This window comes from Palaemon carinicauda, chromosome 32, assembly GCF_036898095.1.
Source record: "Palaemon carinicauda isolate YSFRI2023 chromosome 32, ASM3689809v2, whole genome shotgun sequence".
Lineage (NCBI taxonomy): Eukaryota > Metazoa > Arthropoda > Malacostraca > Decapoda > Palaemonidae > Palaemon > Palaemon carinicauda.
This window is the reverse complement of record NC_090756.1, coordinates 19,228,728-19,250,142: the sequence shown is the minus strand read 5'-3', so window position 1 is coordinate 19,250,142 and position 21,415 is coordinate 19,228,728. Positions and strand designations below refer to the sequence as shown.

Sequence of the window (21,415 nt, the reverse complement as noted above, 5' to 3'; positions counted from 1 at the left end):
AGCTGACCTCAAACCTCTGCAGGTAAACCATGCTTCCTTGTGTTCCAAGTATTGAGACAATACTGTCGCGTCCCCCATACCCTGACAAGGTGGTATTGGGAACGTCCTAACCCAGAGTTCCTTCTAGAACTCCAGGTCAACTGCCTAGGACGGGTCACACTGTCTTCCTTCACACACAAGCTTATGTAGGCCACACGTTTCCTTGCGGAGCAAGGAACTTGTGAGGTGCAGGGACTCCTTTTCTCGAGTGCGACTCACTCGGATTCTGAGTCCCCGGGTAAGCCAAAGCCAGTATGGCTGGGGACTTTCCACCCTTCCTAAGGGGTAAGTCACCCCATGTAAATAGCGTGGTTTGTATTTCGGTTACGGAACAAATGACAAATTCGGAGATAATTTGTATTTTTCCTAACCATACAAATCTTAGCTATTTACACATATTTGCCCGCCAGCCCTGTCCCCCAAGTCAAGTCCTACCTCTAAGTGAAGTGAGACATTTCACCGGTGTGTGAGCGGGGGAGGGGTAGCAAGCTACCCCTCCCCCTACCCCTGCTAACTAGCGCGGGGTAGTAAACCCTCGTTAAAATCTAATGGCTCGTCAATTTCAGCTACGCCGAAAGTAAACCCCTATGTAAATAGCTAAGATTTGTAAATGGTTAGGAAAAATACAAATTATCTCCGAATTTGTCATTTTCATTTGCCCATTTTGAACTAAAGGTTAAGGTCTACCTGTTATGCAAATGAGATATATATATATATATATATATATATATATATATATATATATATATATATATATATATATATATATATATATATATATATATATATATATATATATATATATATATATATATATATATATAAATTAGATGTATATATATATAAATTAGATGTACTGAATTAATCTTGTTTTCCTGAATTCAATATGTCCTCTCTTTCTAGGAGTGGTTGTGAAGATAGAGAGACCTTGGAGAAGGCCATTACACAACAGGGTACAGAGGTTAAGAAAGCAGCTGCAAAACTTTTAGATGTAGAGGTATTTTACTTTATTTCAATTGTTCATAGTAGCTTACTTATTAATGTATATTTTGACACAGTTATTCGTGGTACACCTCGCTCTGTGGAAATACACTCTGTCCCTAACAGCGCTGCAAGTTCGTGTGTGTAGCCCACACCCACCACCTCTGCCATTTCTATCTAAAGTAGCTGTTTGATTACGTGCTGTAAAGGTGGGACAGGGTGTATTTCCTTAGAGCAAAGTTTGCTAAGAATTCTTGTGTCCTACTGTACCTTACTATATATCCGTTGTGTAATACAGTGCTATACAGCATTAATTCATGAAGACTATTTGGCATTATTAACTTATGAAGACTGCATACAGTATTTAACAGCATTAATTTATGAAGACTCATTTTTGGAAGTAGTAAAATAATTTTTAAATTTAAAGTAACCATTAGTGAGTATCCTACTTGTATTTTAAGACATGAACATAATGTGATGATACTACATTGTGCGTCATAAAATCCCAATTAGGAAAAGCAAACATTTGAAAAGACGAAAATTTATTTTCAAAACGTTTTAGTGTAGGCTTTTGCAATCCAATATTTCAAATAAATCTTGATTATTTAATGGAAAATTCTTTTGGTCTCCCATGTAACATTTTTTACTATGTAGCCTAATAATATTAACTCTCTTACTTTACAAAATATTAAATGCGTTTTTTTATATATAGTAAATGTACGGAACACTTTACAGGACGACTGGAGTGAATTTTTAAGGTCGATAGAAGCGAAGGAGCTGAGCCAAGGGGATTATATCATGCCAAGCATTGGGGATTCTATAAGCCAGGAGATTGCCTTTACTCGCGTGCCTACAAAAGAAGACAGGGCCAGTAATCCTCTCTCTTTGTCATCCCCTCTGGAGAAAGAGAACCCTGGAGCTTCAAAGTACGAAACAGTTAATCTGAAAGACATCTTGGCCTTGTCCACTCAGACCTCATCAACGTTACTGGTGCTAAACCGGCACTTTGCTTGACTACCCTGACGAACCCATGTGCGCGAGCTTGCAGGAAGGAAGGTAATGTTAGCCGTTAAGTGTAAAGTAGAGGGAGAGTGAACGTAGGGATCGTAAAAATAATTACTCTGGATAATTAATTAATCTTAGACTTGTTTAGATGTATGCATTTTTCAACCAGATAAAATTTTGCTATTCTACAGAACATGTAAAAGCTATTAAAGATTTATTTCTATTATTGGTATTGTTAAGATGGTATAATTAAACTGTATTACTAAGACAATGATTATTTTTATTTAATTGGAAGTTTCTAAAGAAAAAATAAAATTTCATGGCTAGGCCTACATACCACTATGATAAAGGATTTTTGCAGTGTTCCTTCACTGCCTAGCTACATCCACTTTTTTAGCCATCTGCTTCACATAATTTCCTGATTCTTTTCTGTTTATTTTTCTGTCCTGTTTTTTATAACCTTTAATTCATAGTACAACTGGTATTTTTCCCTCTGGTACATGTTTTCATTGAACAACTAATCTGGCTGGGCCTTGCATCCAAAGATAAAAAATGACCTTATAATGGTAATGGATTTATGAATGAGAGATCCCTGCTTGGGAGAGAAGCTAATTAAACTAGTACTGCTGGGAATTGGTAGGGAATATATTTTGCATATGTATATCTGATAATATATTTTGCGTTCATGGAGAGTCAAAGTTATATTTGTAATGTAGCAGTTTAGAAGTTTTAAAGACTAACCAGCTTATGTCAGCATTTTTCTATGGATTCTACCTTTTTGTACAAAGTTTTGGAAAAGCAGGATGCTATATGCCCAAGGGTTTCAACAAGGAAAATAGCCAGGTGAGGAGAGGAAGTAAGGAAACAGAACCGTGTGCATGAATATACCCTCAAGCAAGAGAACTCTAACCCAGGGAACAGTGAATCCAATATGACATACAGTAATATAAACCGCAAATATTTTCTCCTCCCTTAGGGCCAATGTATCAACGTGCAAGGCATAGACTCTGTATGTATAAGGGATGCTCATGGGTTTAGGCTCTATTGAACCCATATATTCCTTTACTAACTGACAACACATCACCCATTGAGAAATCTTTCCAAAACAGGAAAATGTCTCATGTTCCACTTCCCTTCATGAGTCTAGGGAGGTGCAGAGTCTTAGGAACCATACACCACCTCTCAAAAGATAGGTGTTTCCTATATCAAAACCTGTTGTGGTTAAGGCTGCTGTGGTTAGGTGTGCCAAAATGGCAGCTTCATCACCATATTCCAGGTCAACGAATTGGCATCCGGATGTTTTTGTACAGACGCATAGCCGTCTGATGTTGAACAGGCTACCTTCCATCCAGTATTCTAAGGAGGCCTTGACTAGTTGTCTAAGTTTTCCTGAAACAGAGTTATTATCGAGATGAACTGTAGCTAGAACATCACCTTGCTTTACTCCCATTTCCCCAGGTAAGGATTAGGCTTCCAAGCCTTTCATTCCTTGTTAGAATGAAAGAGCTGAATTTTTTTGAGAAATTTGCTAGGAATGGCATTCTATAAGTGTCTTTCAAAGGAGCTCATGGAGCGCTGTGTCAAAGGCCTCGTTAAGGTCAATAGAGACTATTTATAAGTTTGGAGTTTGCTTACAACATTTCTCCAGTGTTTGCGTCAGAGTAAAAATCATGTTAGTAGTTGCTCTTTCCTTCTTAAACCCACATTGAGTCTCTGGCAGTGCTAATTCAGATATATGCTTAGCTAGCATAAAAGCGTAACTAGCTGTTATTTTACCAGCTGCAGATCGAAGGAAAATATCTTGGCTGTTGTTGCAGTATTTGCTTTCCCCTTCATAGGGCATAGATGATCTTTGAGATGGCAGTCCCCACACTTGAAAATGTTTTCCAATATTGCCATTGGGACTGCAGCTTTTGCGTTATTTAATGCTTTTTATTGCACTCAAAACTTAGTGCAACTGTGGAAGTCTGTTGAGGTCCTGGATGAGAGGTATGTTAGAGTATCAATAACAGACTCATCAATGGCGTTACAATCATTTGCTGACTGGCGATTGTGTTTATCTAAGGCCTATGTATGGATTTGATGGCATTATAAAATCCTTGCATATTGTCTAGGTTAGTAAAAGTTTGAATTTACTTAGCTCTTTCTCCCATTAGCAGCCCTTTCTACCCACTGGTTCCTTCATATTTTGGCCTGAGCAAATTAGTGAAGATTTTCAAAATATGAATCATGCATTCTCCATTTTGTTCAATTACTGTACTGTACATTGATGTCAGAGGTCTCATTGAACGAATGCATGAAAGTGCTTAATGAAGTAATTTGTTGCTTCTGCAACATCTAGTATAATTTTGCAGAACCATCCACTCACTGTTTGGATCTTCCTCATAATATCTAGTAAGGCAGAGACAACCTTGGTGATTGAGTTAAAAAAGGATCTGATGTCTACTGCTTCTTCAGTACAGCACAGTTCAATTTTCAATATTAATCTTACCCGATAATCATGTAGCTGTCAACTCCGTTGCCCGACAGAAATCTACGGGCGGGATACGCCAGCGATCGCTATACAAGAGGGGGGTGTACTCACCAGCGCCATCTGTGGTCAGGTACTGCAGTACTTCTTGTCAACACCACCTCAGTTTTTCCTCTGTCGTGCCGCCGGCAAGACCTACATGGATACGCTCTTGATTTTGGAGTCTTTGTTCACGGTTTTGGTGAAGTATTGCTCTGAAATTTAGCTTTCGCTATACAGGAAGCTTTTCCCTTAGCTTAGATAGCTTTTGGATTGATTTTGATTAATGGTATAACGATCTTTGCTTTAATTTGGAAACCCCCCTTGACTGTTCTCTGATTCAAGATGTCCGACCATTCTCAAGCTCCTAGACAAAGACGATGTAGTGTTAGGACTTGTAATAGGCGTCTTCCGAAGGCCTCGGTTGATCCTCACACCGTTTGTTCCGACTGTAGGGGAAAATCCTGTCAGTTGGAAGATCGATGTGAGGAATGTGCCGGGCTTTCGGAATTCGATTTTAATGAATTCCTCAAGTATACGGCTAAGTTAGAGAGGGAGAGAGTTAGGAGGAGTTCTTCTCGCTCTTTGGTTTATTCCTCCCCCCATGATCCTCAACCTTTTCCTTCCCCTGTAGTGGTGACCCCCGAACCTATTACTAGTGCTCAGCCTGATATGTCGGATGTGTTACGTGCCATTCAGGCTTTAGGTGATAAGGTGGAGTCTGTAGTGAGTGACCACAAGTTTCTCTTGGCAGATGTCAAGGAACTTAAAGTGAAAAGTGCAGTGGGAAGTGGTAGTGCCAGTGCTGTGCCTAGTGTCAGTGTCAGTGTTGCGCATGAGGATACTTCTGTGCGTGCCAGTCGTCCTCCCAGTCCGGGACCTCTTGCAAGCTCCCAAGCCCAGGGGAGAAGCAATGTCGAAGGGCAAAAGGGTTCGGCAGGCCTTGATCGGCGCACAGTAGTATCCTCAGTGGTTGCGGGCGTATCTTATAGAGATCGTCACTTCCACTCTCAGACGATTGAGCCCTTAATTTCCTCGTCTGCGGAAGAAGTTTCCGGGAGGAAACGCTGGACCCAGGTCTCAAGGCCTCTTAAGCGTAAGGTCCAGACCGAGCGAGTCCAACAGCCCAGATGTAGCCACTGGGCTAGTTCGGACTCGCCGCAGTCATCTGATGGCTGCACACCTCCTAAGAGAGGTAAAGCGATGCCTCAACAGGCCTCTGCCCCAACTTCTGTTGATCCCAAGTTGGCTATGCTGCAGACTATGCAGTCGCAGCTTGCGGTGTTGATGCAGGAGTTTCAGGCAGAGAAGGTTAGCACACCTCCTCCTGCGAGCGCTCCTCCACCTCTGCGCAGTCCACCCTGCCAGACGTATGATGTTGAGGTTCCTCAACCTGCCTCCATGCGTGAGCTGCCGCATTGGGAGTTGCCAGATACCAGCGCTGTGCAGCAACCTCCACTTTCCTTGAGGCAGGAGCCTCTTGCTATGCGACAACCTCCTCAACACTTGAGGCAGGAGCCTTATGCTTTGCAGCAACCTCCTCCATCCTCGAGGCAGCAACCTCTTGCGTTGCGGCAACCTCCACCATCCTTGAGGCAGCAACCTCAACTCTTGCGGCAGCCACCTCAACTCTTGAGGCAAGAACCTCAACTCTTGAGGCGAGAACCTCAACTCTCGAGGCAAGCACCTCAACTCTTGAGGCAAGAACCTCAACCCTTGAGGCAAGAACCTCAACCCTCGAGGCAAGAACCTCAACCCTCGAGGCAAGAACCTCAACCCTTGAGGCAAGAACCTCAACTCTTGAGGCAAGAGTCTCTCTCTGCGCAGCCACCTCCTCAACCCTTGAGGCAGGCGCAACTCTTGAGGCAGGAGCCTCATGCTATGAGGCAGCCACCTCAACGCATGCAGCAACCGCATTCTTCGCAGCATGAGCCTCTTCCCATACAACATGAACCGCAGTCTATGCAGCATGAGCCTCATGCCTTACAGCATTCGCTTCTCACCTCACTTGCTCCTCAGACCCCCGCAGAACCTCCTTCATCCCAGCCTCATGACTTTGTCATTGCCAGCCCTCATCCTCTTCAGCAGAGACTTGATGATGAATCCGCAAGTGCGCATGCACCCGTTCTTCAGGATTCAACCATTCAGCATACCGCTTTATCGTTACCTCTCGCTTCTCAACCCTCAGGTGATGAGGTTTCTGAGGATGAAGCTGCTCACCTGGATGATCCTTCTTCTGATGTGGAGGAACCCAAGTCGTTGCCACCCTCCATTGACTTTCGTAAGGTCCTGACGCTGTTCAGAGAGTTATACCCTGAACACTTTGTTTCTGCTACCCCTCGTTCTCCTCCATCCGAGTTTTCTCTAGGCATGCAGCCTATTAAGTCTGCCTACACTAAGCTTATCTTCGCTAGATCATCAAAGAGAGCTTTGAGAATTTTAGGGGATTGGTTGCAGTCCAAGCAGCAACTGGGAAGGACGTCTTTTATGTTTCCTCCTCCTAAGCTGACTTCTAAGTCGGGCGTCTGGTATGCCACGGGAGAGGAACCAGGCTTGGCGATCCCTGCCTCTGCCCAGGCTGACTTCTCAAGTTTGGTTGACTCTCCCCGTAGATCAGCTATGAGACGCTCTAAGGTCTGCTGGACCTTTTCTGATCTGGACCACTTCTTGAAGGGAGTCTTTCGCGCCTTTGAAATTTTTAATTTCCTCGACTGGTGCCTGGGGGCCTTGAGCAAGAAGACTGCCCCTTCTGACAAAGACTCGGCCATGCTGATCATCTCCTGTATGGACAAAGCAATTCGCGATGGTTCTGGCGAACTTGCTTCTATTTTTGTCTCGGGAGTCCTCAAGAAAAGGGAACAACTTTGCACCTTCCTTTCTACTGGTGTCACCTCTTGCCAGAGGTCACAGTTACTATTTGCTCCTCTCTCCAAGTTCCTGTTTCCTGAGGATCTAGTCAAAGAGATGGCTGCAGCTCTTATACAGAAGGATACGCATGACCTCGTGGCCTCTTCAGCACGCAAGGCTAAGGTTGTACCTTCAGTACCGAGAACTTACCGCACCCCAGTGGCTGATACACCTGCTACCAGATTTATTCCGCCCTTTCGTGGCAGAGCCCTCAGCCGAGGAAGTACCCGCCCAGACGGTCACAGGGGCAGGTCCAAGAAGGGTGCCAAGTCCACGAAAAGCAAGCATTGACTCTCCTCCTCTCCAGACAGCTGTAGGAGCCAGACTCAAGACCTTCTGGCAAGCCTGGGAAAGAAGAGGTGCAGACGCTCAGTCTGTCAAGTGGCTAAGGGAGGGTTACAGAATTCCGTTCTGCCGCAATCCCCCTCTGACCACTTCTCCCATCAACCTCTCTCCCAACTACAAGGAAAAGGACAAGAGGCTAGCGTTACATCAAGAGGTGTCGCTCCTGTTACAGAAGGAGGCAGTGGTGATAGTCCGGGATCATCAATCCCCGGGCTTTTACAACCGTCTCTTCCTGGTGGCCAAGAAGACAGGAGATTGGAGACCGGTGCTGGACGTCAGTGCGCTCAATGCTTATGTCACCAAGCAGACGTTCACTATGGAGACGACGAAGTCGGTCCTAGCAGCGGTCAGGCAGGAGGACTGGATGGTCTCGTTGGATCTGAAAGACGCCTACTTTCACGTTCCCATCCATCCAGACTCCCAACCTTTTCTGAGATTCGTCTTTGGAGAGGTTGTGTACCAATTCCAAGCCCTGTGTTTTGGCCTAAGCACGGCACCTCTGGTGTTTACGCGACTGATGAGGAATATTGCGAAATTCCTCCACTTGGCGGACATCAGAGCCTCCCTTTATTTAGACGACTGGCTTTTAAGAGCCCCCACAAGTCGTCGCTGTCTGGAGAGTCTCAGATGGACTTTGGATTTGACCGAGGAACTGGGTCTATTGGTCAATTTAGAGAAGTCCCAGCTTGTTCCTTCCCAAACCATCGTTTACCTGGGAATGGAGATTCAGAGTCAGGCTTTTCGGGCTTTTCCGTCGGCCCCAAGAATCAACCAAGCCCTAGAGTGCATCCTGAGCATGCTGAAGAAGAACGGATGCTCGGTGAGACAGTGGATGAGTCTAACAGGGACTCTGTCATCGTTAGCCCTGTTCACCGAGTTAGGGAGACTCCACCTCCGCCCCCTTCAGTACCATCTAGCAGCTCACTGGGACAAGGATATGACGCTCGAGGCGGTCTCTATTCCTGTTACCAAAGAGATGAGGACTACTCTAATGTGGTGGAAGAGCAACATCCTTCTCAAGGAGGGTCTCTCTTTAGCTGTTCAGACCCCCGATCTTCATCTCTACTCGGACGCTTCAGACTCGGGCTGGGGCGCGACCTTGGACGGACAGGAATGCTCGGGGACATGGAACAGGGAACAGGAAACGCTTCACATCAATTGCAAGGAGTTGTTGGCAGTACATCTGGCCTTAATGAACTTCAAGTCTCTCCTGCTAAACAAGGTGGTGGAGGTGAACTCCGACAACACCACAGCCTTGGCGTACATCTCCAAGCAGGGAGGGACTCATTCGAGGAAGCTGTTCGAGATAGCAAGGGACCTCCTCATTTGGTCAAGAAGTCGAAAACTCACGCTGGTAACGAGATTCATTCAGGGCAATATGAATGTCTCGGCAGATCGCCTCAGCAGAAAGGGTCAGGTCATCCCCACAGAATGGACCCTTCACAAGAACGTGTGCAACAGGCTTTGGGCCTTGTGGGGTCAGCCAACGATAGATCTGTTCGCTACCTCGATGACCAAGAGGCTCCCATTGTACTGTTCCCCGATCCCAGACCCGGCAGCAGTTCACGTGGATGCTTTTCTGCTGGATTGGTCCCACCTCGACCTGTATGCATTCCCGCCGTTCAAGATCATCAACAGGGTTCTTCAGAAGTTCGTCTCTCACGAAGGGACACGGCTGACGCTGGTTGCTCCCCTTTGGCCTGCAAGAGAATGGTTCACAGAGGTACTGCAATGGCTGGTCGACGTTCCCAGGACTCTCCCTCTAAGAGTGGACCTTCTACGTCAACCTCACGTAAACAAGGTACACCCAAGCCTCCACGCTCTTCGTCTGACTGCCTTCAGACTATCGAAAGACTCTCTAGAGCTAGAGGCTTTTCGAAGGAGGCAGCCAGAGCGATTGCCAGAGCAAGGAGGTTATCCACTCGCAGAGTCTATCAATCCAAGTGGGAAGTCTTCCGAAGCTGGTGCAGAGCCAATGCAGTTTCCTCTACCAGTACCTCTGTAACCCAAGTTGCTGACTTCCTGTTACATCTTAGGAATGTTAGATCTCTTTCGGCTACTACGATCAAGGGGTACAGAAGTATGTTGGCAGCAGTGTTCCGCCACAGAGGCTTGGATCTTTCCTCCAACAAGGATCTACAGGACATCCTTAGATCTTTTGAAACCTCTAAAGAGCGTCGCTTGTCCACTCCAGGCTGGAATCTAGACGTAGTCTTAAGGTTCCTTATGTCACCTAGATTTGAACCTCTCCAGTCAGCCTCTTTCAAAGACCTTACTCTCAAAACTCTTTTCCTCGTCTGCCTTGCAACAGCCAAAAGAGTTAGTGAGGTTCACGCCTTCAGCAGGAACATAGGATTCACATCTGAAACAGCTACATGTTCCTTACAGCTCGGTTTTTTGGCGAAAAATGAACTTCCTTCACGTCCTTGGCCTAGATCGTTCGAAATTCCTAGCCTTTCCAACATGGTGGGTAACGAACTAGAGAGAGTTCTTTGCCCTGTCAGAGCTCTAAAGTACTATCTTAAAAGGTCTAAGCCTATACGAGGGCAATCAGAGGCCTTATGGTGTGCCATCAAGAAACTTTCGATGCCTATGTCCAAGAACGCAGTTTCTTACTACATAAGGCTTCTGATTAGAGAAGCTCATTCTCACATGAAGGATGAAGACCTTGCTTTGCTGAAGGTAAGGACACACGAAGTGAGAGCTGTGGCTACTTCAATGGCCTTCAAACAGAACCGTTCTCTGCAGAGTATTATGGATGCAACCTATTGGAGGAGCAAGTCAGTGTTTGCATCATTCTATCTCAAAGATGTCCAGTCTCTTTACGAGAACTGCTACACCCTGGGACCATTCGTAGCAGCGAGTGCAGTAGTAGGTGAGGGCTCAACCACTACATTCCCTTAATCCCATAACCTTTTTTAACCTTTCTCTTGAATGCTTTTATTGTTGTTTTGGGTTGTTACGGTGGGCTAAGAAGCCTTCCGCATCCTTGTTGATTTGGCGGGTGGTCAATTCTTTCTTGAGAAGCGCCTAGGTTAGAGGTTGTGTTGAGGTCCTTTAGTATGGGTTGCAGCCCTTTATACTTCAGCACCTTAGAGTTGTTCAGCCTCCTAAGAGGACCGCTGCGCTCAGTAAGGAAGACGTACTTATTAAAGGCAGAGTAATGGTTCAAGTCGACTTCCTTACCAGGTACTTATAATTTCATTTGTTATTTTGAATAACTGATAATATGAAATACGGGATACTTAGCTTCTTGATTAACTTGTACACTGGTTTTCACCCACCCCCCTGGGTGTGAATCAGCTACATGATTATCGGGTAAGATTAATATTGAAAAATGTTATTTTCATTAGTAAAATAAATTTTTGAATATACTTACCCGATAATCATGATTTAATTGACCCACCCTTCCTCCCCATAGAGAACCAGTGGACCGAGGAAAAATTGAGGTGGTGTTGACAAGAAGTACTGCAGTACCTGACCACAGATGGCGCTGGTGAGTACACCCCCCTCTTGTATAGCGATCGCTGGCGTATCCCGCCCGTAGATTTCTGTCGGGCAACGGAGTTGACAGCTACATGATTATCGGGTAAGTATATTCAAAAATTTATTTTACTAATGAAAATAACATTTTCTTAGATGTGTCCTGCTTGTGCATTTGAGGTCTAAATTTTATTTTGAAGATGGACTATGCAGGTCAATGATTTGTCGAACACTCTGCCCTATGCATGTCTCAAGTTATACTTGCATCATTAGTGTGGCTCCGCCTTGTTATGATGTAGTCTGCCATGTAGTCTGATTCTCAGATCCATCCATATGTTATTGAGTTTGTCTTTGAGCTGGAATATTGTGTTTATAGTGACAAAATCTTGCTTAACGCATTGGGAAGGTATTCTGATGCCATTAACATTCCTGTTGCCTGTGCTGTGATGGCCTACGGCACCTCCCCATAGAGGCTTGTTTGTTCACAACACGACCATTGAAATCTCCCTTCAAGATAACCTTATCAATTCTGGTGATATTTTGTAGTGCTGCATCAAGGGGACAGTAGAAGTTGTCTTTTGTTATTTCATCAGCCTCTAATGTTAGAGTGTAAGTTCTGATGATTATCAAGAAACGTCCTTCGGCCATTGTTATATGACAGGTTATAAGACTTTCACTGATGCTTGTTTTTGAGTATTTTGGTCATAACAGCAAAACCCTCACCATGAATTTTAGAATACTTTGATTTACTTCTTCAGAAGAAGGTGTATCCCTCACATTTTGGGAAGTGTCCTCACCTGGAGTAAAGTCTCACTGCAGAGATGTCTATATTGTATTTATGCTGTTTGTATGATTAACAGATTAAGAGCTGTCTTGATTTGGTTGGTGTTAGTGCATGGATGTCCTTAGTTGATGAAGTGATTTATCTACTTAATCCTGGTAAGAATCAAGAAGGATGTACAAAATAGTCAATGAGCGTTTTGATGCTCATGTCATGTTTGACACAGTCTTCTTAGAGGGATGAGCAATGAGTATATATACAGAAGATTGAGTAATAACAAGTCTGTGTTGATTAAGTCCCTGCTCTTTGCAGATTATAGGCCACCTGTTGCTACTTCTAATTGAATATTTTAGTGAGGCACTCAGACTAGCAGTCTTGGACTGTTGCATTTATGTTTTCCCAGCAATGGAACACTCGCTGTCCCTTGACAGGCTGGAAAGATGTCCAAACTTGATCATTAAGAGGAAATAAAAGTCTTGACCATATTTCAAGTGTATTTTGATAATACTGGTCAATATCAACTATGTGATATTTTTTATTATCAGGGGTTGTTGTGGCCTTATTGGTAACGTCTATGTCTGGTGATCGTCAGATGGAGGTTCGAGTGCCACTCCTACTCATTAGTTCCTTTAGTGCCTGCAACCTTGCCATCCATGTGAGCTAAGGATGGGGGTTTTGGGGGAGCCTATAGGTCTACCTGCTGAGTCATCAGCAGCCATTACCTAGCCCTCCTAGTCCTACTTTGGGTGGAGAGGGAGCTTCGGTGCTGATCATATGATATATGGTCAGTCTCTAGGGCATTGTCCTGCTTGCTAGGGCAATGTCACTATCCCTTGCCTCTGCCATTCATGAATGGCCTGTAAACCTTTAAAGTGTATTTTGGTAATACTGGTCAATATTAGCTTTGTGATATTTGTTATACCAGTTTTATTAAGGAAACATCACTACATTGGAAGAACCATTCTGAGGAGCAAATTCAGCCTGAGAGTTTACCTGGACTTGTCTTTTATACATGAGTGATCGATCATTTGTTTTTTCATTAATTGTACTAATTATTTATTTGACAGTTAAGATTTCAATTGTTAGAGCTAGACGATGATAAAAACATGGTACATTAGATTAAAATCCCTGGCAAGAATCAGTAGAATATATTATTAATTATACCACACACAAATATTTAAAGATTCAAGATTATTATCATAAACACTTTAAAATGTAATCGTAATTTTGAAACTTCTCAATATTTTTTTAATCAGGAATTACTGTAGACTATTGATAATGTGAAATTATTTAAGAATGGTTGTATTGGTTAGTTTTTCCAAGGAAGGAATCAGTTCCATAAATCACTATTATTCAGACAGTAGAAAATTGATGCCTTTGAATTTCTGCATCTGATTAGCAAGTGATTTCACAAGTATTATGTCAAGATCAAATTTTTAACCATCAGTTCCTTTCTCTGGGTGGTCTGGCAGAGTTTATGGGAGTCTTAGGGTCCCCGCACATGGGCCACTTTTCAGTGGACGATGGCTGCCCCTGTTTTGTGATGAAAAATGAAAAGCATGTTTTTCAATATTAAACTTACCCGATAATCATGTAGCTGTCAACTCCGTTGCCCGACAGAATTCTACGGGAGGGATACGCCAGCTATCACAATACTAGAAGGGGGTGTACTCACCAGCGCCACCTGTGGCCAGGTACTACAGTACTTCTTGTTGACACCTCCTCAATTTTTCCTCTGTCGTGCTTCCGGCAAGACGTTCTGGGATACGCTTATGATCTTGGAGTATTTTCACGGCTTTTGGTGAAGTATTTCTCTCAGATTTCGGCTGTCGCTTTACTGGAAAACTTCTATATTAGCTTAGATAGCTATTATTTAGTTCTGATTAATGGTTAACGATCTTTTTGCTTGATTTGGAATCCCCACTTGGCTAACTCTTTGATTCAAGATGTCTGACATTTCACAAGCCCCACCCCATAGACGATGTAGGTCTTGTAATAGGCGTATTCCGAAGGCCTCGGTAGATCCTCACACCGCTTGTTCTGACTGTAGGGAAAGACCCTGTCAGTTGGAAGATCGATGTGAGGAATGCGCCGGACTTTCGGAACTTGATTTTGTCCGATTTCTTAAGTATTCAACCAAGTTAGAGAGAGAGAGAGTTAGGAGGAGTTCTTCTCGCTCTTCACTTTTTTCCTCACCTCATGATCCCCTACCTTTTCCTCCCCCTGTAGTGGCTACCCCCGAACCTACTATTTGCCCTCAACCTGATATGTCTGTTGTTTTGCGTGCCATTCAGGCTTTAGGTGACAAAGTGGAGTCGGTGGTTAGTGATCATAAGTCTCTTATGGCCGAAGTCAAGGAACTTAAGGTCAAGAGTGCAGTGGGTGGTAATAGTGCCAGTGCTGTGACGAGTGCTAGTGTCAGTGCAGTGCCAAGTGCTAGTGTCAGTGTCAGTGTGGTGCGTGAGGGTACTTCTGTGCGTGCCAGTCGTCCTCCCAGTCCGGGACCTCTTGCAAGCTCCCAAGCCCAGGGGAGAAGCAATGTCGAAGGGCAAAAGGGTTCGGCAGGCCTTGATCGGCGCACAGAAGTATCCTCGGTGGTTGCGGGCGTGTCTTCCAGAGACCGTCACTCCCACCCGCAGACGATTGAGCCCGTCTTTTACTCGTCTGCTGAAGAATTGTCAGGGAGGAAACGTTGGACTCAGGTCTCAAGACCTCTCAAACGCAGAGTCCAGACCTCAAGACCTCTACAACCTGGCTGCAGTCATTGGATCAGCTCTGACTCGCCGCAGTCATCAGTTGAATGCACACCTCCTAAGAGGAGTAAGGTGCTGCCGCAACAGATCTCTTCTGTTAAGGCTTTGCCTCAGCAGACCTTAGTGTCTGCCGACCCCAAGTTGACTCTACTGCAGTCCATGCAGTCACAACTTGCGGTCTTGATGCGAGAGTGTCAGGCTGAGAAGGTTACACCTCCTCCTGCGATCGCTCCGCCTAACCGCAGTCCTGTCTGCCAGGCGTACGATGTTGAGGCTCCTCAGGATACCTTACCACGTACTGAGTTGCCAGTTTCCAGCGGTGTGCAGCTACCTCCGCCTTCCTTAAGGCAACCTCAGCAATGGGAACAGGAAGCTTATACCTTACTTCCTCCGCTTCCTCTTGCGGTTCCACCAGTGAGGCAACACTCTCTTGAGGTACAACAACCTCTCCCATCCATGAGGCAGACTCCTCAGCTCTCGCTGCAGCGACCTCAACCCTCCTCAAGGCGAGAGCCTCAACACCTTAGCCTTGCGCCTCAGGAACCTCAACTCGCGAGACAATTACTGCGTTCTGCGCAGCCACTACCTCTACGCTCGCAGCTCACACCTCAGGAACCTCAACTCGTTCCTCAGGAACCTGCTACTGCGCATCCACCAACCTTACAGCAAGCGCAACTCTTGAGTCAAGACACTCATGCCAGGAGTCAGCCTCCTCCACCCATGCGCCTACCTTCTGCTACTTCTTTTGACCAGCCTTTGCAGCCTGAGCCTCAGGTGTTGCCTCAACAGAGACTTGAGGATGAAACCACAAGCGTTTTTGCTCCCGCTCGTGCAGATTCTGCTGTTCAGCATACCTTACCTCTCACTTCGCTACACTCTGGTGATGAGGTTTCTGATGATGAGGCTGCACACCTGGATCCCTCATCAGACGTGGATGAATCCAAGTCTTCTCCGCCTCCTTTTGACTTTCGTAAGGTCTTGGCTCTTTTCAGAGAGGTATACCCAGACCATTTTGTCTCTGCTACCCCCCGCTCTCCGCCATCTGAGTTTTCGCTGGGCATGCAGCCAGCCAAGTCTACTTATACTAAGCTCGTCTTTGCAAGGTCCTCTAAGAGAGCGTTAAGAATTTTAGGGGAGTGGTTGCAGTCTAAGCAGCAACTAGGAAAGACTTCCTTTATGTTTCCTCCGACTAAGCTCACTTCTAAAGCGGGCGTTTGGTATGCCACAGGAGAGGAACCAGGCTTGGGAGTACCTGCCTCTGCCCAGGCTGACTTCTCAAGTTTGGTAGACTCTCCTCGTAGAACAGCAATGAGGCGCTCTAAGGTTTGCTGGACCTTCTCCGATCTAGATCACTTCCTTAAGGGTGTATTTAGAGCCTTTGAGATGTTCAATTTCCTAGACTGGTGCCTGGGGGCCCTTAGCAAGAAGACCTCCCCTGCGGACAAGGACTCAGCCATGCTCTTAATGTCCTGCATGGATAAGGCTATTAGGGATGGATCTGGCGAGCTTGCTTCAATGTTTGTGTCAGGAGTGCTTAAGAAAAGGGAGCAGCTTTGTTCCTTCCTTTCCTCCAGCATCACACCTTGTCAAAGGTCTCAACTCCTTTTCGCTCCGCTCTCTAAGTTCCTGTTTCCCGTAGAGCTTGTTAAGGACTTGTCTGCGGCCCTGATACAAAAGGACACCCATGATCTTGTGGCCTCATCAGCTCGTAAGACTAAGGTTGCTACCTCAGTCCCCAGGACTTATCGCACCCCAGTGGCTGATTCTCCTGCTACGAGGTTTATTCCGCCCTTTCGTGGTAGAGCCCCCAGCCGAGGAAGCTCCCGTCCAGACTCTTCCAGGAGCAAGTCTAGGAAAGGTTCCAAGGCTTCTAAAGGCAAAAACTGACTCTCCTCCTCTCCAGACAGCAGTAGGAGCCAGACTCAAGATCTTCTGGCAAGCCTGGGAAAAGAGAGGTGCAGACGCCCAGTCTGTCAGTTGGCTGAGGGAGGGTTACAGGATACCATTCTGCCGCAAACCCCCTCTGACCACATCTCCCATCAACCTCTCTCCCAACTACAAAGAAAAGGACAAGAGGCTAGCGTTGCACCAGGAGGTGTCGCTCCTTTTACAGAAGAAGGCAGTGGTTATAGTCCGGGACCATCAATCCCCGGGCTTCTACAACCGTCTCTTTCTGGTGGCCAAGAAGACAGGAGGTTGGAGACCGGTGCTGGACGTCAGCGCGCTCAATGCTTATGTCACCAAGCAGACGTTCACGATGGAGACGACGAAGTCGGTCCTAGCAGCGGTCAGGCAGGAGGACTGGATGGTCTCGTTGGACCTGAAAGATGCTTACTTTCACGTTCCTATTCATCCAGACTCCCAACCTTTCCTGAGATTCGTTTTTGGAAAGGTTGTCTACCAATTCCAAGCCCTGTGTTTTGGCCTAAGCACAGCTCCTATGGTGTTTACGCATCTGATGAGGAATATAGCAAAGTTCCTCCACTTATCGGACATCAGAGCCTCCCTTTATTTAGACGACTGGCTGTTGAGAGCCTCCACGAGTCGTCGCTGTCTGGAGAGTCTCAACTGGACTTTGGACTTGATCAAAGAACTGGGTCTGTTAGTCAATCTAGAAAAGTCCCAGCTCATTCCCTCCCAATCCATTGTGTACCTGGGAATGGAGATTCGGAGTCAGGATTTTCGGGCTTTTCCATCGGCCCCAAGGATAAGCCAAGCCCTAGATTGCATCCTGAGCATGCTGAAGAGGAGCAGTTGCTCGGTGAGACAGTGGATGAGTCTCACAGGGACCCTTTCATCGTTGGCCCTGTTCGTCGAGCTAGGGAGACTCCACCTCCGCCCTCTTCAATTCCATCTAGCAGCTCATTGGGACAAGGGTTTGACTCTCGAAGCAGTCTCTATCCCAGTCACCAAAGAGATGAAGACCACTCTCTTGTGGTGGAAGACCAATCTCCTTCTCAGGGAGGGCCTATCGTTGGCGATTCAGACCCCCAATCTTCATCTCTTCTCGGATGCATCGGACTCGGGCTGGGGCGCGACCTTGAACGGACGGGAGTGCTCGGGAACGTGGAACGAGGAACAGGAAACGCTCCACATCAACTGCAAGGAGCTACTAGCAGTTCATTTAGCCCTATTGAACTTCAAGTCCCTCCTGCTAGGCAAGGTGGTGGAGGTGAACTCCGACAACACCACAGCCTTGGCTTACATCTCCAAGCAAGGAGGGACCCATTCGAGGAGCCTATACGAGATAGCAAGGGACCTCCTCATTTGGTCAAGAAGTCTAAACCTCACCCTAGTTACGAGGTTCATTCAGGGCAACATGAACGTCTCAGCAGATCGCCTAAGCAGAAGGGATCAGGTCATCCCCACGGAATGGACCCTCCACAAGAGCGTGTGCAACAGACTTTGGACCTTGTGGGGTCAGCCGACAATAGATCTGTTTGCCACCTCCATGACCAAGAGACTTCCTTTGTACTGTTCCCCAGTTCCAGACCCAGCAGCAGTTCATGTGGATGCTTTTCTGCTGAACTGGTCCCATCTCGACCTTTACGCATTCCCACCGTTCAAGATCATAAACAAAGTCCTTCAGAAGTTCATCTCGCACGAAGGGACACGGCTGACGCTGGTTGCTCCCCTTTGGCCTGCAAGAGAATGGTTCACAGAGGTACTACAATGGCTGGTCGACGTCCCCAGGACTCTCCCTCTAAGAGTGGACCTTCTACGTCAACCTCACGTAGACAGGTTGCACCCAAACCTCCACGCTCTTCGGCTGACTGCCTTCAGACTGTCGAAAGATTCGCTAGAGCTAGAGGCTTTTCGAAGGAGGCAGCCAGTGCGATTGCCAGAGCAAGGAGGGTATCCACTCGTAGAGTCTACCAATCCAAGTGGGAAGTCTTCCGGAGCTGGTGTAGAGCCAATGCAGTTTCCTCTACCAATACCTCTGTGACCCAAATAGCTGACTTCCTATTACATCTTAGGAATGAGAGATCCCTTTCAGCTCCTACGATTAAAGGGTACAGGAGTATGTTGGCTTCAGTTCTCCGCCACAGAGGTTTGGACCTTTCTTCCAACAAGGACCTTCAAGACATCCTTAAGTCTTTTGAGACTACTAAAGAACGTCGTCTACCCACTCCAGGCTGGAATCTAGACGTAGTCTTAAGGTTCCTTATGTCACCTAGGTTCGAGCCTCTCCAGTCAGCTTCCTTCAAGGACCTTACCCTCAAGACTCTTTTTCTCGTCTGCCTTGCAACAGCTAAAAGAGTCAGTGAGGTTCATGCCTTCAGCAAGAACATTGGGTTCACATCCGAATCTGCAACATGTTCTTTACAGCTCGGATTCTTAGCTAAGAATGAACTTCCTTCACGTCCTTGGCCTAGATCGTTTGAAATACCTAGCCTCTCCAACATGGTAGGTAACGAGCTAGAAAGAGTTCTTTGCCCTGTCAGAGCTCTGAAATATTATCTTAATAGGTCAAAACCTATTCGAGGACAGTCAGAAGCCTTATGGTGTGCAATCAAGAACCCTTCGAGGCCCATGTCCAAAAACGGGGTTTCGTATTATATAAGGCTTCTGATTAGAGAAGCCCATTCTCACTTAAAGGAGGAAGACCTTGCTTTGCTGAAGGTAAGGACCCACGAAGTGAGAGCCGTAGCTACTTCGATGGCCTTTAATAAAAACCGTTCTCTGCAGAGCATAATGGATGCAACCTATTGGAGGAGCAAGTCAGTGTTTGCATCATTTTATCTTAAAGATGTCCAGTCTCTTTACGAGAACTGCTACACCCTGGGACCATTCGTAGCAGCGAGTGCAGTAGTAGGTGAGGGCTCAGCCACTACATTCCCTTAATCCCATAACCTTTTTTAACCTTTCTCTTGAATGCTTTTATTGTTGTTTTTATGGTTGTTACGGTAGGCTAAGAAGCCTTCCGCATCCTTTTGATTTGGCGGGTGGTCAATTCATTCTTGAGAAGCGCCTGGGTTAGAGGTTGTGTAGAGGTCCTTTAGTAGGGGTTGCAGCCCTATATACTTTAGCACCTTAGAGTTGATTCAGCCTCCTAAGAGGAACGCTGCGCTCAGTAAGGAAGACGAACTTAAAAAAAGGCAGAGTAACGGTTCAAGTCGACTTCCTTACCAGGTACTTATTATTTCATTGTTATTTTGAGATAACTGATTATATGAAATACGGGATACTTAGCTATCCTTTAATCTTGTACACTGGTTTTCACCCACCCCCCTGGGTGTGAATCAGCTACATGATTATCGGGTAAGTTTAATATTGAAAAATGTTATTTTTATTAGTAAAATAAATTTTTGAATATACTTACCCGATAATCATGATTTAATTGACCCTCCCTTCCTCCCCATAGAGAACCAGTGGACCGAGGAAAAATTGAGGAGGTGTCAACAAGAAGTACTGTAGTACCTGGCCACAGGTGGCGCTGGTGAGTACACCCCCTTCTAGTATTGTGATAGCTGGCGTATCCCTCCCGTAGAATTCTGTCGGGCAACGGAGTTGACAGCTACATGATTATCGGGTAAGTATATTCAAAAATTTATTTTACTAATAAAAATAACATTTTTCTATGGCTGCTGGCACGAGTCAATTTTTAGTGGTAGGGTGCTCACAGCTTCCCGCTCCACTTTTTAGTGGCCAAAAAATGGTGGCAGCCACCATCTTCTGAAAAGTATCTTATGTGCAGGCAGCTTTATTGTCTGTATTTATGTATTAGTGTTTACTTTTCTGATGTAGACCGTTCCCTTTTTTCAGGAGGAACTTTCTGCTGCTGGCTGCCAGGTAGTTGTTATAACTTTTGGAGATGTTACTGGTGCTGAGAGATGGCTGTCAGAAACTAGCTGTCCTTTTCCGTACTTCACCAACCCGTCTCGTGCCTTATATAAGGCCCTGGGGCTCAAGAGGTACGTAATGTCTACTATTGTTATTTTTTAATCATTTTTTTATGAGGTACAGTATTTCACTGTGGTAGTAATGCAGACGTATAGTACTTCAAATCCTATTTTTTATAAGAACTTATAACTCAGAATATTTTTCAAGTGCCAATTTTTGCAAATAAATTGCAAACAAAGTTTATTTAAGAAAATCAAAGAATAATTAAAACAGTACAGTATGAAAATAATAGGGTTGTGTGGAGGCCTTTTGTGAAGATAATCTGCTTTAATGATTTGATTTACATTCTAAGATTGTTATTTTGTCATGTTTTCATAAACTTCGGAATAATTGCCATGTGTTACTTATGGTAATCACAGTAATTCGCCTCCATATCGCCGTACACATATCACTTCCCCAGTACATCATAAATATATAAATTTATTTATATTGCGAGCCTATGAAGGCAGATAAGTTTCATATTTTTATTATTATTTTTTTTTTTTGTTAAAGATAGTAATTGTTATTTATAAAAATGTTTATTTATTAAAGATAATAAAAAAGTATGAAAAATTATAAAATTAAAAACATATACCGTAGATTTCTGTATCTACTTTGCTGTTTTACAGCCAACCCCGTGGAAGAGGGGAATGTCCTTGGAATGTAACACCTACGATACGCAGGGATTGATAATAATTTCTAATGTGTTTTTTGTTATTATGATTTATT

General features: G+C 45.2%; 1 protein-coding gene across 1 annotated transcript in view; it reads left to right on the top strand.

The window, feature by feature from the left end:
- Positions 1-20,708, top strand: part of LOC137625292 (mitochondrial inner membrane protease subunit 2) — a 113,320-nt gene extending 92,612 nt beyond the window's left edge. The window contains exons 3-5 of the mRNA XM_068356105.1: positions 943-1,036; positions 1,756-2,076; positions 20,570-20,708. Coding sequence (XP_068212206.1) covers positions 943-1,036; positions 1,756-2,034 — 373 coding nt within the window. The 3' untranslated portion in view covers positions 2,035-2,076; positions 20,570-20,708. The remainder of the gene's footprint in view (positions 1-942; positions 1,037-1,755; positions 2,077-20,569) is intronic.
- The last annotated feature ends 707 nt before the right edge of the window (positions 20,709-21,415 follow it).